At 32.4% G+C, this 13080-nt stretch overlaps 2 protein-coding genes across 3 annotated transcripts in view; one reads left to right on the top strand and one right to left on the bottom strand.

Moving 5' to 3' along the window:
- Positions 1–10451, bottom strand: part of LOC128192931 (protein GPR107-like) — a 34836-nt gene extending 24385 nt beyond the window's left edge. Inside the window, exons 1-5 of one of the 2 annotated variants that reach the window (XM_052866021.1) lie at positions 10297–10451; positions 9934–10105; positions 9211–9413; positions 8297–8340; positions 427–561 (exon numbers count right to left, since the gene is read on the bottom strand). In XM_052866021.1, the coding sequence (XP_052721981.1) occupies positions 427–561; positions 8297–8340; positions 9211–9413; positions 9934–10105; positions 10297–10387 (645 nt within the window). In that variant the 5' untranslated portion in view covers positions 10388–10451. Of the gene's footprint in view, positions 1–426; positions 562–2290; positions 2450–8296; positions 8341–9210; positions 9414–9933; positions 10106–10296 lie in introns of those variants that run through there. The other variant, XM_052866020.1, reaches the window with a different exon arrangement.
- An 888-nt stretch (positions 10452–11339) lies between these two features.
- The window catches only part of LOC128157090 (multiple epidermal growth factor-like domains protein 8), an 82480-nt gene continuing 80739 nt past the window's right edge, over positions 11340–13080 (top strand). The window contains exon 1 of the mRNA XM_052819456.1: positions 11340–11782. Coding sequence (XP_052675416.1) covers positions 11584–11782 — 199 coding nt within the window. The 5' untranslated portion in view covers positions 11340–11583. The remainder of the gene's footprint in view (positions 11783–13080) is intronic.

Raw genomic sequence — 13080 nt, 5'->3', positions numbered from 1 at the left:
GTTGAAAATTGTAAGCATTTACTAGCTTAGTAAACTGGTAAATCTCTATGTACCGGTACATCATTGTATGATCAAAACATACAACCAGACTCATGAGCAAAAATTTTGCTTGGCCCACTTAATTCATGAATACTGTGGAACCATTAGAATTCATGGTGGCTAGATCAATTTCTGTGGTATACACAGGTAGCCCACCCCCAAAATCATATCCTCCATCATGTCAATTAGAACAAATTTAGAAAGAGTTATCTTTTTATACAGAAACTGAAAACCAACTCATCCATGAAATTACATCCCCACGAATAAGCAAAAAAAACCCCACAATCCATGAAAATTTGCCCCCATGAATTTAAATGATTCCACAGTACATGTCAGCTTGAAGTAAACTTATGCAAGACTGGCCCAAAACCTGACCACCAAACTTACTACTGTATCCATAACTTTGGCATCATCTGTCAAATTAAGGTCCACTTTGTATTTGAATTGGGTAATATTTACTTGCAGTGCTCCTTTCTTCAAAAACCCAAAGGTGCTGAGTCTCACAACACCTCTGTCATCATTCTAAAAAACGAAAAATCAGTAGATTTACAGTTACAGTTATGTACTTATCATAATTATGTACTACACTCTTAATTGTACATGATGATGTTATGTCTCATATCCTATGAACAAAAAGTCCAACAGTAACAGTTTTGTATACACTGTAGCTGGGACCCAGTGATTACATGAGTTAGAACAAGGTCTAATAAAGCTGAGGAAAATTAAGTTCAATTTTTTTGTTTCTTATATAAGCAATATCAATTCATTTCTTAGTTAATTCTCTCTCAGGTGTCTATTTTCATGACTTTTTGTTAATTTCCTTTGAAAATCAGCATATGTGTACATATTAGTCAAGCACAATCAAAATCATTAATCTATAGTCCAAAATTTCTTTGTTGCCATTTATAACAGTGTTAATAAGGCCAAATGGTTTTGATTTTTAACAATTTTTCTCTATATATTCCTATTAATATGTAAATATTTGAACTCCTACTTAGGCCCAACCATACCCCCAGAAATCATGATTTGAACAAACTCAAATCTACATATACACAACCTGAGAATGCTTTTAAACAAGTTAAAGCTTTTCTAACTATTTGTTTTTTAGAAGATATCTGAAAAATACCAACAAAGTTTCAATAAATCTTAATTATTTTCCCTTGAAAGAGGGCGTGGCCCTTCATTTTAACACCATGAATCCCACTTACCAAATAATGGCTTTTAATTGCCAAATTTGGTTGAATTAGCCGAGTGGTTCGATCTGGATATAAAGTCAAAAATGTAAAATGCTTATGAATGGACAGACATCCAGAATTATGGACAGACTAATGCTGTGCAAAAAGTGATAAAAAAACCTCTCTCAGCTCAGGTGACCTTAAAACCAACAGTGTAAACAATTCTGAACAATTGCTTGTTTCAAACATAAATATAACTATAAGTAATAAACAGCAAGTTGTTTATTTCTTAATTGTAAATACATGTGAAAAATCTTAGAATTCACTTAAAATTTGTCCTTGAGACAAAATAGCCCCCGACATGCTCATTTCCAGATTAAAGTCTAGCCCCATTTTAAACAACTGTTTTAACATGTTTAGTATAGTGACAAAGAGTATCCAGGCTTCAAGCCAAAACAAAACTGGTATCTTTTTTTTAAACTGGTAGATGTTTATAGGCACGAGATGGAGTTAAACAGAGGGTTTTCGTTTTTTGCACAGTACCGATCAGACCAAACCTAACACCAGGCCAGAGTAAACCCTAACAGTATAGACCCCTGGTATACTTTTGGGGTTTACTCTGGGTTTACTTTTTGAAAATTTGGCTCCACTTGGGATTTACTTTGGGTTTACTCTGGGTCCAATCTAGTAAACCTGAAGTAAACCCAAAATTTAGTTGGGATTTACTTTCTGTTAGGTCGGGTCTGATCGGTACTGCACATAAATGAGATGAGTGCATGACATAGGGTCATTTGGTTGAGCTAAACTAAGCTTTATATATATTTATTTATGGCAACTTTTCAACTGTTCAAGAAGAGAATACAGTACTGTATAAAAATACCACTATAAAGTTCCTATAAAAAAAACAGTGTGAAACCTACATTATATCTTAAATATAATATTACCACAGCGTTTCATATGTTGATTATTTGGAACAACACAGTGTGTATATTACTATATATTAGGGTTCCAAACGTATACAATTTATTTTATTTCAAAGTAACTGTAATCCTGCTGAGAATCAACAGGAAATTTACCTTTAAACTAAATTTGTGTATTCTTCCTGATGCTAGGTACAAGAAAAACGGTAACAAAAACAGACACTTCATCACTGACTTTCGATGATAAGTATTTGCTATTCCGACTTCCATGTTGGCGATCTTTCCATGCAATAAACATTAAACGAAATTTCATTAGCTGTGAATAATCCAATGAAAATAAAGTTTAGAAGACATATTTCAGCGGGAAATTATGAGTTTCAACTTGTATGCATAAACACGATTCAAGACATCAAATAACGATTCTTCAATAATTTTACCGGCATACTGCCATTGGAGATAACGTTTTATAACATATAAATGATATACATGTATTGCTGTTTACAATGGGCATCGATAATCCGGCTCTACTCAGAAATAATCATGCAGCAGCATTTTTTTTATGGCACTGTTATATAATAACGCTTAACGTTAGGGCCTAATTGTATACTATAGGTTTAAATACTTTGGATAAATGTCAAAATATAATCAATATCTTTTGAATACGTGATGCATGCACTATTCTTTTGTTATATCTAGTAATTTAAATTATTGACTTCTTTCTTCAACTAATATGAAAAATGTCCAGATTATCTGTTTTGAAACGCCTCTCTACCGCTTCAGGTTTTAATACACATCCCAAAATTGAAATTCTACGGAGATTCATCTTCCCAAATCAAGGGTTTCTGATCGATCCGCTTCGCTCTACATAAAGAGTAGTACACAGCGGATCAGAAACCCTTGACTTGGGAAGATTCGGAGATTTTGCATTGCACCAGCCATTAATAAGCCCGGATGATAACGTTAAAAAATTGCGCTTGGTATCGCGAGTACTTCCGAATGGAGAAAAGATGTAAACATTTCCCATTGTTATTCTCCGTAAGAAAATTGTTTTTGTTCCTATGAAATTTTATGAGTGAAAAATGATAAATGTTCAATGAAGATATCTTGGATGTATTCCATTTCATCGATTTCATGATCAATTGTATTTCTTTCGCAGGTATGTGTGTTTTTTTATTAAAAATTGATGGAAGCAATAATTTGGGACAGACTATAATAAAAAATATGTTCAAAACACTGGTCAATTAAAAAAAATACTTTAATTGACTTCACATAAACTTTTCGAAAAAAAGCGTTATTGCATTATTTTTATACATAACTTATACAAACAAATCTTTGTAAAATATAAAAGATTTCTAGCATTGTTCTAACTAAGATACACATGCAAGTGCTTACTTACAAGCCATTAGGGCTGAGGAGGCTGAATGGCCAATAAAATGACTATCAGATATTTATTATATTTCCAGATTATATGTTATAAACTATCAACAAGTATAACGAAAAGTATCATATATTTAATTTTTAGCTTTGAAATTATTATGCAATATCTTTTAACAGAGTTCTTCCTTCCTAACTAATTTGTCTATATAGCAAATTACTAAATTGTTTAATCAAATTATCAATTTGATAAATTAATATTTTGTAATTTGTTACAACAAATTGCTAAATTGTTTTAACAAATTGATAGTGTATCAATTAATGTTATGTTATAACAACTTATCAGTTTGTAATTTTTGTTGTAACAAATTACTACTTTGTAATTTGTGTTAACAAATTTACTAATTTTTTTTAACAAATCATGTTCATAATTTGTTATAACAGGTTATTAATTTGTTATAACAAACTACTTATTATTTTTTTTTTTTTACAAATTTATAATTTGATATAAGAAATTCATAATCATATTTTGTTAAAACAATATAATAAAAAGTACCGCCACGGCCCTAGCACGCTTCCGCCGTGTATTATGCGTCGCCATTATTTTCTTAAGGATAGTTTTAATACTCAAAGCAACTCACAAAAAACACACACACAAAAAAAACAAAAAAAACAAAAACAAAACCAAAAAACAACAAAAACAATGCCAATCATTTGTATTGATGGACGAACTTGCCAAAATGAAATTTAATTTAAAATTTATTTGTTAATTTTTATTAATTTTAAACATTCATTAACAGGTTTGAAACACATTTTCTGACGGGACTGAAGGTTGCATCACACAGAGCATTCATTAAATTGATACATGTAGTAATTTTATGTTGGTCTTATTTTCTGATATATTAAATCGATTTTCTGGAATCAGAAAATATAAAACGATGTTTTGATATACATGTATCAAAAATGATTTTCTGACAACAAGAATTCATTCTTTTGAAATTAGAAAATTAGTTTCTGATAACGAGAATTCGAATGTCTGATATTTTTCTGATATCAAAAAGTCGATCTTTTTATTATTATTATAACAAATATTTTAGATATCAAAAAATTATTTGATTAAAAACATTAATTACGGGGTGGGTAGTCATAGCCATCTCTATATATGTATAACTTAATATCGTTTTGATAAAGAGCTTTTTAATTAAAGATACAGGAAACTATTCTAACTTTAACCTACAATATTTAGATAATGGATACAAATTCTTATTCCAAACTGGCGGGCAATTTGTTGGGAATCCACTTTTTGTACATGAAAACCCAATGGCAACAAAAGTATAGCATTAAATAAATAAAAAAACAACATTATATTGAATGTACATGTATTATAAAATCATAAAATAGGGAAATGATAAAGGTAACGTAAGGCATATAGGGGCCAATATTTTTCAGCAAATATACGCTAAACGCTTTTATGTCGTGTAACATAAGCTACCAATGTTGAATCAAAGAACTGAGAGTTCCCAATGCTGGGCAACTTTGATATGTGCCTCTATTTGACCAAAAATGACAAACTATCTCCACTTTAAACTAGTATAGTTATTGTACTGTTTAACGGGGAATGTTGTAACTTTGTCTCAAAGATAGGTACCCTATTCTTAATATGGGCCTAAAAAATCACAAGATATATTTGTCTGTGTCTATGGAGGTACATTGCAAGTATATTCTCATTGAAATATGACGTATACTTTTTTAAATTAAGACAATCGCTTTTTAGACCCCTATCTCACTATTAAAAAGAATTTACTTAACTTTATTTTCATAGAACCAAAACATCCCCATAAAACAAAACGGGACAGGTATAGAGATGTATATCAAATTCAACACGGATTTTCTTGAATTGACATTTATTTTTTCTATGAAAATATAACATCAATGTGTCTCCATAGACCCAGGAGTTCTAAGTATAGACTAGATTTTTCTTGCTCTAAAAATAGATCCCATGCCGACTGATAAGAATAGGGTACCACTTAAATTAGCAAAATTCAAACTTTTTCTCAACAAATGGTTGTAAAGGCGACACCTTTATTTTTTTTTTATATTTTTAAATCTTCAAAATAAGTCTGTGGCTGTGCAGTTAGACAGCTGTTCTGAATTATTAAAAAGGCATTGCCCTGTTCTTGTTTGCATATTTTTCAAACAAAATGACATGTAGGGCTTCATATTTATTGCTTTTATGTTTTTGGGCAACATTTTTGGCCAGTTTTGGGCAGAAACAAGCGAGTTAAAGAAATGTTTACATTCTTATCCTCAAAAGTACAAGATGGCCGCACATACCCCTTAATGAAGCAAGCGTTTTACTCTCTTTTGAATTGAGTAATAAAAAGACATTTTTAATGACAACAATTAAATCGTTTACTGGATTAGTACTTTGAAAGAAAACAATATCGACAACGGGTTAACCACAACTTCATGATAAAACTTCAAGCGTAAATTTTAATGGGGAAACTTGTAATGGAATTCCATATTGCCCCAAAATGAAATTTTAACGCATGTATTCCCAACATATGAAAACAAGTTTGCTAACCGCTTTCGAATACTTTCAGTACTTTTATTTTTTTGCATATCACTGGTTACGTGTAATGTGACAGTAAACTACGTTAATCAATATGATATTTTAAAACACGGTGTGATATTAGGTTTACAGACTAATAAACTAAAGTAATATTCTCATTCTAATATACAATATGTATCAAGAAATTATATAAGTTATTTGTTAACACACACAGCTTTGATGACCGTTCTTGAAAAGTCTTATTTCAATTACAGTATATACATGGTCTACAAAATTTCGCTACACACAATTCTAATTTATATTGTTATACTTTCATGTTAAATACTGAAATCTGATTGATTAAGACGCAGTTAATAATATTTACTATTACCCTCAGCGTTAGCAACGCACTTGGCAACGGGTAACATTAAAAAATGTTACATGCGCGAAAATTATGCGCGTACGGTTCGCTGTAGAATTCACGTTATTCCTATATAAAAGCAGTAAAATTTTCTTAAAAATTTTAAAAAAGACATTCAGTATAACAAAATAAATAGTGCCTGTTTGGGAGGATAACAGTTGAAATTGACACCCCTCGAAAACCATTGTCAACCTCCGCTTCGCGTCGGTTGACAATGGTTTTCTCGGGGTGTCAATTTCAACTGTTACCCTCCCAAACAGGCACTATTTATATAATATGGTATTATATAATTTTTAAAAATAGTAATCGATATTGAGAGGGCGACCATACTCAAAATGTAAAAAAAAAATATAATAATAACGAGAAATATAGCTACAAGTGTGCACCAAATTTTATTTTCAAAACACATCAACGTACATTAACAAACATGTAACAAGTAAAAACATATGATACAACAGAATAAGAATATATTTAAATAACTTTAATTTAAATGCCTGCGCAAGCTCGAAAAAGTTCGAGCAATTAACACTTACATGTAACAATACAATACAAATGATAAGATAAGCCTGTTGTATTCCATCTTACACAAATCGATGGCGAGATTCAGATTTATGCTCCCTTGATAAATATAATATTACTAACTATTGACCTTATTCGAAGACCTTGAGCATGTGAATCTATATAAGGCGAGTAGCTGTGTGTAGATAAATAAAATACGAGTTGCACTTAAAACTGCATTGAATTATATCCAATGAGTTGGGGTGGCTTAGATGAATACCCGATAGTTGCTACCCTTAAATTGGGTAAATATCATAGAAATTGCGATGTCTATATAATTATACAAGAAGTTGCAATGCCAACAATGGCTAGATACAAATACGCCACGAGTTGAAGAGTTAAGATAAATAGTTGGGAATTTATGATGTGTAGATAAATATCTAAGATCGAGTTGCAGTACATGCATTGAAAAGTATTTCAGTAGTAACAATGCCTAGATAAATATCTCAGGACTTGCAGAGCTTCGATAGATATCTGGAGAGTTTGAGTGGTCTGATAAATATCTTAGGAGTTGCAGTGCTCAGATAAATATCGTAGGAGTTGCAGTGCTCAGATAATCATCTTAAGAGTTGCAGTGCTCAGACAATTATCTTAGGAGTTGCAGTGCCCAGATAATTATCTTAGGAGTTGCAGTGCTAAGATAATTATCTTGGGAATTGCAGTGCTCAGATAATTATCTTTGAGAGAAATTTGCAGTTCCCGCTCTATGAATTTACGACGAGTTGCAGTGCACCCATGGTTGGTTCGGGGTTCTCGGAACCCACGAGTATGTTACCGATGCTGATTGTGGCAGGTGATCGAGCAGAACCTCTCCATTGCAAATTACGTCTGGGGTCAGCTCTACGTTTGGAGGAATGAAGTCATGAGCGAAGGCCTTTTCTAACATGGAGAAAAATTCGTTGGATGGACCTGACAAAAAAGATAAAATAAACGTACAGGAAAAATCCCATTGAAAATCAAAAAACCCCACTTTTGATATAAATGAATTACTGATGAATCTCGCGCATTAAGGATGATTAAGACTTACATCTGTCTTCAATACTACAGCGATATTTTAAATATTGCTTTCCTTACCGTACGAAATCTTTTCGTCGTTCTCCATGAACCTCTTATCTCGAAATCTCTTTTCACGGAACCAAGTCTGGATAGTGTCTATCCGGAGACCTGTTTCCGATCTCAGCTCTCGGCATTTGGTCAGAGACGGCGTGGGGTTGTTCGCGTATGTTTGACTCAGAATGTCCGCTTGTTGCTCATTTACAAGAGATCGTATGTTTTCTGGGTGTAAAGGATTGTCCAGCTCGTCTAAAAAGAATATAATTCAGTAAGAAAAATACGATAAAAGTAATTCATCTATTAAGTTAAAAAGGGGGCATTTGGAATGTGATCATGGGCTTAGAGACATTCCCATTCGTCTGAATTTTGATACAAACGTTCCTCCTGAATTTTTAAAAATATATATCTTATATATACATGTACAAGTAGCCTGGTTTGGGGTTAATAAAGGATTAAATCCTTGCTTGTTTTTTTTTTTTTTTGTTCAGTTGTATATACTTATGTTGAACATGAACCTCAATTACCAATGAACTAATCTAGAGTAAATACAGAAATGAATTGAATCGCACTTATTAATTATTTGCAAACAAAGACATTTCTACTGATAATTAAAATTGGCACTGAATTAACACCACGGTGGGTACTTGTAATTCCGTATTTGTAATTTGTTTTTAAGTATTGGGTCATTTATTAATTTTAAAAATTCATCTTTTCAAATGAAATATAAAATATATGTTAGTGGAAATCGTGTAAAAATTCGATATTTGGTAATTCCGTGAGTTTGTGCGCCACCATGTCTCTTTAACATTAATTTATATGATGCAGTGTGTCTGCTTTTAGTTAGATTTCTAAACAAAATACTTTCTTTGGTGATTCATGCGGGATATGAAGGTAAAGACCAGTAAACCAATTGTACGCGCACGATTTCAGAAAATACTATTATAACTGTTATAAATTTAACGTTGAATCATAAATTAATTTTTGTATAAATAAAAAAATCAATCGATTTACTGATTTATTTCTCGTTTTTTTTAATTAAATTCATCTAATTTCTACAAAAAATGGTTTTTGTTTATTTTTATTTGTGTTTTATTTATCAAAGGACTCTTAGACCTTTACCTCGCCCGCGTAGACTAGCGTAGTCTTCCTCACAGATGAGTTTGTTGTCGTCCCTGAGGTACACCCTGTCCCCCGTTTCCACGGCACGGTCACACAGCGTGCACTTGAAGCAGGTCTCGTGGTATAAGCTACCAAACACTCTTCTCACGATGTCAGAAGGGCTCAGATTTTTCGAACACCCAGCGCATTCAGATCGATAGATTCTGACAGAAAAAAGGGAAACAGTAAATAGATTATTAATGTGTGAGTGGGTGGGTGCGTGGAGGGGTGGTGGTGGTGGTTGGCCTATGATCATAAGATCTTAAAATGTCTATAAATGATATATTTTATATTGTTCAAATAAAACACATATTCATAACAATTAAGAACAAGTTATTTGTAAAAAAAATTTCATATTTAAGCGTTTTTTTTATAATTTGAGACACTGCAGTGCAATATAATTGGAGATAAGATACAGAATTTGAGACTTGTGTAGAATAAAACGTTAATAAGTTTGTGTGATTGAAGCTGTGGAGGTTGAAGCACAACTTTAATGAATTATGAATAATAGGATCAACTATTTAGTAAATTCAGATTTATCTTAAATGTCGTCGTCTCTTGCAATTCTTAATATGAATAAACAGGACGAGAGAAATAATAATGATAAAAGAATAAAAACAACTGAAGACTCACTTGAAATATAAAATAATGTGATGAATGAAAAAAAAATGGGATCATTCTCACCTTGTAAAATCTTCTGTACAGTACAGCTCTTTGCCATTGGAGAAGCAGGCATCATTGAGTTCTCTGTGGCAAATCATGCAGCGAAAACACGACTTGTGCCAAAACTGCTCACTAAAGGACACCAGTGTGTGATCATAAATTTTCAATGAACATCGAACGCACTTGGGGGCATCTACAAGGAAAAGGAATTATATAATGAAAACTTGATGTTTAACTCTTCTTTTTTTTTTTTTTTTTTTTTTTTACAATATTGCACACGTGTGCAGATAAGAAATAAATATTTTTTTACAGAGAAAATCTTTAATAAATAAATAAATAAATAAAAAGCAACAAATTATTTCCTTTTTTCATCTTCATGCATACCTGATATCATAGTCGAAAGTTGGCGCTGGGAATTCAAAGCATCCGAAAGTTGTGAGTTTGGAGAAGGGAAGGCAGAAGTATCAGCACTCATGCTTAGAAGATAAGTAAGGGAGTCAGCTGAAAACGGTCTTCTGAATGAGTCGATATAATCAACTGCTGGACGGGTAGCTCAGAGGCCGTATTTATAACACAGCGGGGTGGTGGTATAAGTGTCACAACCTGTTTATCATAATTTTTCAGGCCTACGACATGTGTATTTTAACCAATAATATATACAGGCGGCGTAAGACGATTTGATTGATAATTTGTCCGTCTGGAATTGGAGTTTCAGCCTCATAGTGATTCACAATAATCAGAAATGAAAACCATACAATTGTGTAGATAATCGCCTGCTTAATTGCTGTCAATTGTACACAGGTAATAATGCTTTGTGTCTTATCTGTCTGTCGCTATTATGACGTCGTGCACGACCGACAGGTGCGATTATCGTGTGAGAGCGCTTTAAGGCGGATAAATCCACCCCGGCGGCTTCATTAGTAAAAATCAGACAAAAGTAAACAAACATCTAACGGTAAACAACGTTTGATGGTGTTTGACTCCAAAGGAATTCAGACGGACTTATCGCTGGCCAGAGTCTGTCTAGAAATATGACAAAATGGACCGAGAAAACTTGTGGTTAGCTTTGTATTAAGCATTGATAAACAAATCTAGAAAACAAAATCCCAGACTTTTTCGGGTATGACTTGACTTTCTAAATGTCTTTTAAATTGTTTTACGCTTCGAGTTGCAGTTGTTTCTATAAAAGTTCTGAACTGGGAAAAATAATAAGTCAGATCAGCAGGTCAAATATTGAACACTGTTGAAAAGTTTAGAGATATTTATAAAAAAAATAAATGATGATGAAAACGGTTATATTTATTTCAGTAAAATTCGCCCGACACCCCCCCCCCCCCCCCCCCAACTGATCTTGTTCGGAAAAAGGTATCTCGCTCTTCTTCAACTTTGTATTTATAAAATTTGACAAATATTTGTCCAATCAACACCAAGATAATATCCTGTGCGTAGATGTTATGGAAAAAATGGATGCAAACCCAAATACAATCTTCATCTGTTGTTGAGTTCAGAAGATAACCGCTACATCTCGCTTGAAACGGATTTAAATCATCTGTAGAGCCTGATACACAACTCGAAAAAAAAATTGGAGCATGACCATATCTGAATGCACTCAAGAGGACTTAAACAGACCTGAATTTATTAAATGGGTTATCAGCTGATAGGGATGGGAAAATGGCTCCTGGTTTCAAGGGAGCTGTCACATCCCTTAAAACTCTTTTCTTGTTGTGGTATTTGCATATCAACGAAGCACAAAGTTCAGGAGGTTGTACACACGAACGTGTGATTCTGACCAGCAAAACTGGGACCATCACGGTGGGGAATAGCGGCCCCACTTACAATAACTTTGCACGCTGTGAATGGCTGATCAAGGGTAAGGTTTACTCAGGTGTCAAGAACACTGTCGAAGTTTGGACAGATTAGTGTAATAAACAAAAACAAACCGAACTGTCGTAACTCTTGTAAGCATGGGAATAAATATAGTCACACCCATTGTGGAAAAAATATCAGCATAAAGATATAGCATACATTATTTATTTTTAAGAATAAATAATATTTAAGAAATCATAAATCTAATATTATGATAAAACTAAGAATGTATCACTATTAATTAGTTGCTAATTTATGTTTGTAGCAATTATATTTTTGTTATTTACCTGTGATATTGAAAATGACATCATGAACAGTATTTTACACTGTATTTGGAGACTCCTGGCACCTTGTATGGATATTTCAGCAGTCAGCCCAGCTGGATCTTTTTGCATAGACTGAATGTCCAAGCAAATATATCTCACACAAAGATAATTTTATATATAAATATAATATAAATAATATTACTTTATGAATTAAACAAAATACATGGACTGATTTACTCCCATGTTTATCATATGCAGGTATAAATATTTTTTGGCCTTACAAGTTGAACAATTAAGAACAACATCCCTTTCAAGGCCTAAATTTTTTCAACAAGATGGATTTTTTGAAATTTAAAGAAATGATAAGTTTCAACAGGAAATAAAAGGGAAATGTCTTACAAATTTTTTGAGGTTACCTATAGAAGATTTTGTTGAAACCACTCGAAATAAGATACACAACATCTAAATTGAAGTAAAATTGAGTTTGAATTAATAAAGTGTTTGTCATAGTGCTGAAACGAATACCATAAATCAATTTTTTGAATATTTGTGAGTGCTGTTCGATTCGTATTGGAATATTCGTAGACGTCATCTATAAGGTATTGTTTGATAGTTTATATTACTATGTGATTGTATGTGTAGATTGCTGAAACATGTCAGTTCGAAGTTGACACTATGAGTATCCATTGAATTAGGTGTGCATTCATTTTGTATGCAAATAATGTTTAAAATTTTTTTTGAATTAATCTCCATCAACTACAATCAAAAGATTTATTACTTCTATAATAATACTTCTATAATAAAATACTGCAGTCCTTACTCCTCTCTGAGACCGATTGGTAATTTTGTAAGTTGGTCCAAATATTTCCACTACGTTTGAATGTTTGATTATAGTATTTAAAAAACCCAATAACGACCTTAATTTTGGAAAATTTCTTGTATATCTAAAATTAAAGAACAAATTATATTATACATCTTTGAAAAAAAAACTTTACGATGTAACTTTCGATATTAACACGCTCCCTTGTTCAAACAT

This window comes from Crassostrea angulata, chromosome 7 (genome assembly GCF_025612915.1).
Source record: "Crassostrea angulata isolate pt1a10 chromosome 7, ASM2561291v2, whole genome shotgun sequence".
NCBI lineage: Eukaryota > Metazoa > Mollusca > Bivalvia > Ostreida > Ostreidae > Magallana > Magallana angulata.
Note: the sequence above shows the minus strand (reverse complement) of the source record. Positions and strands in the feature narration are given on the sequence as shown.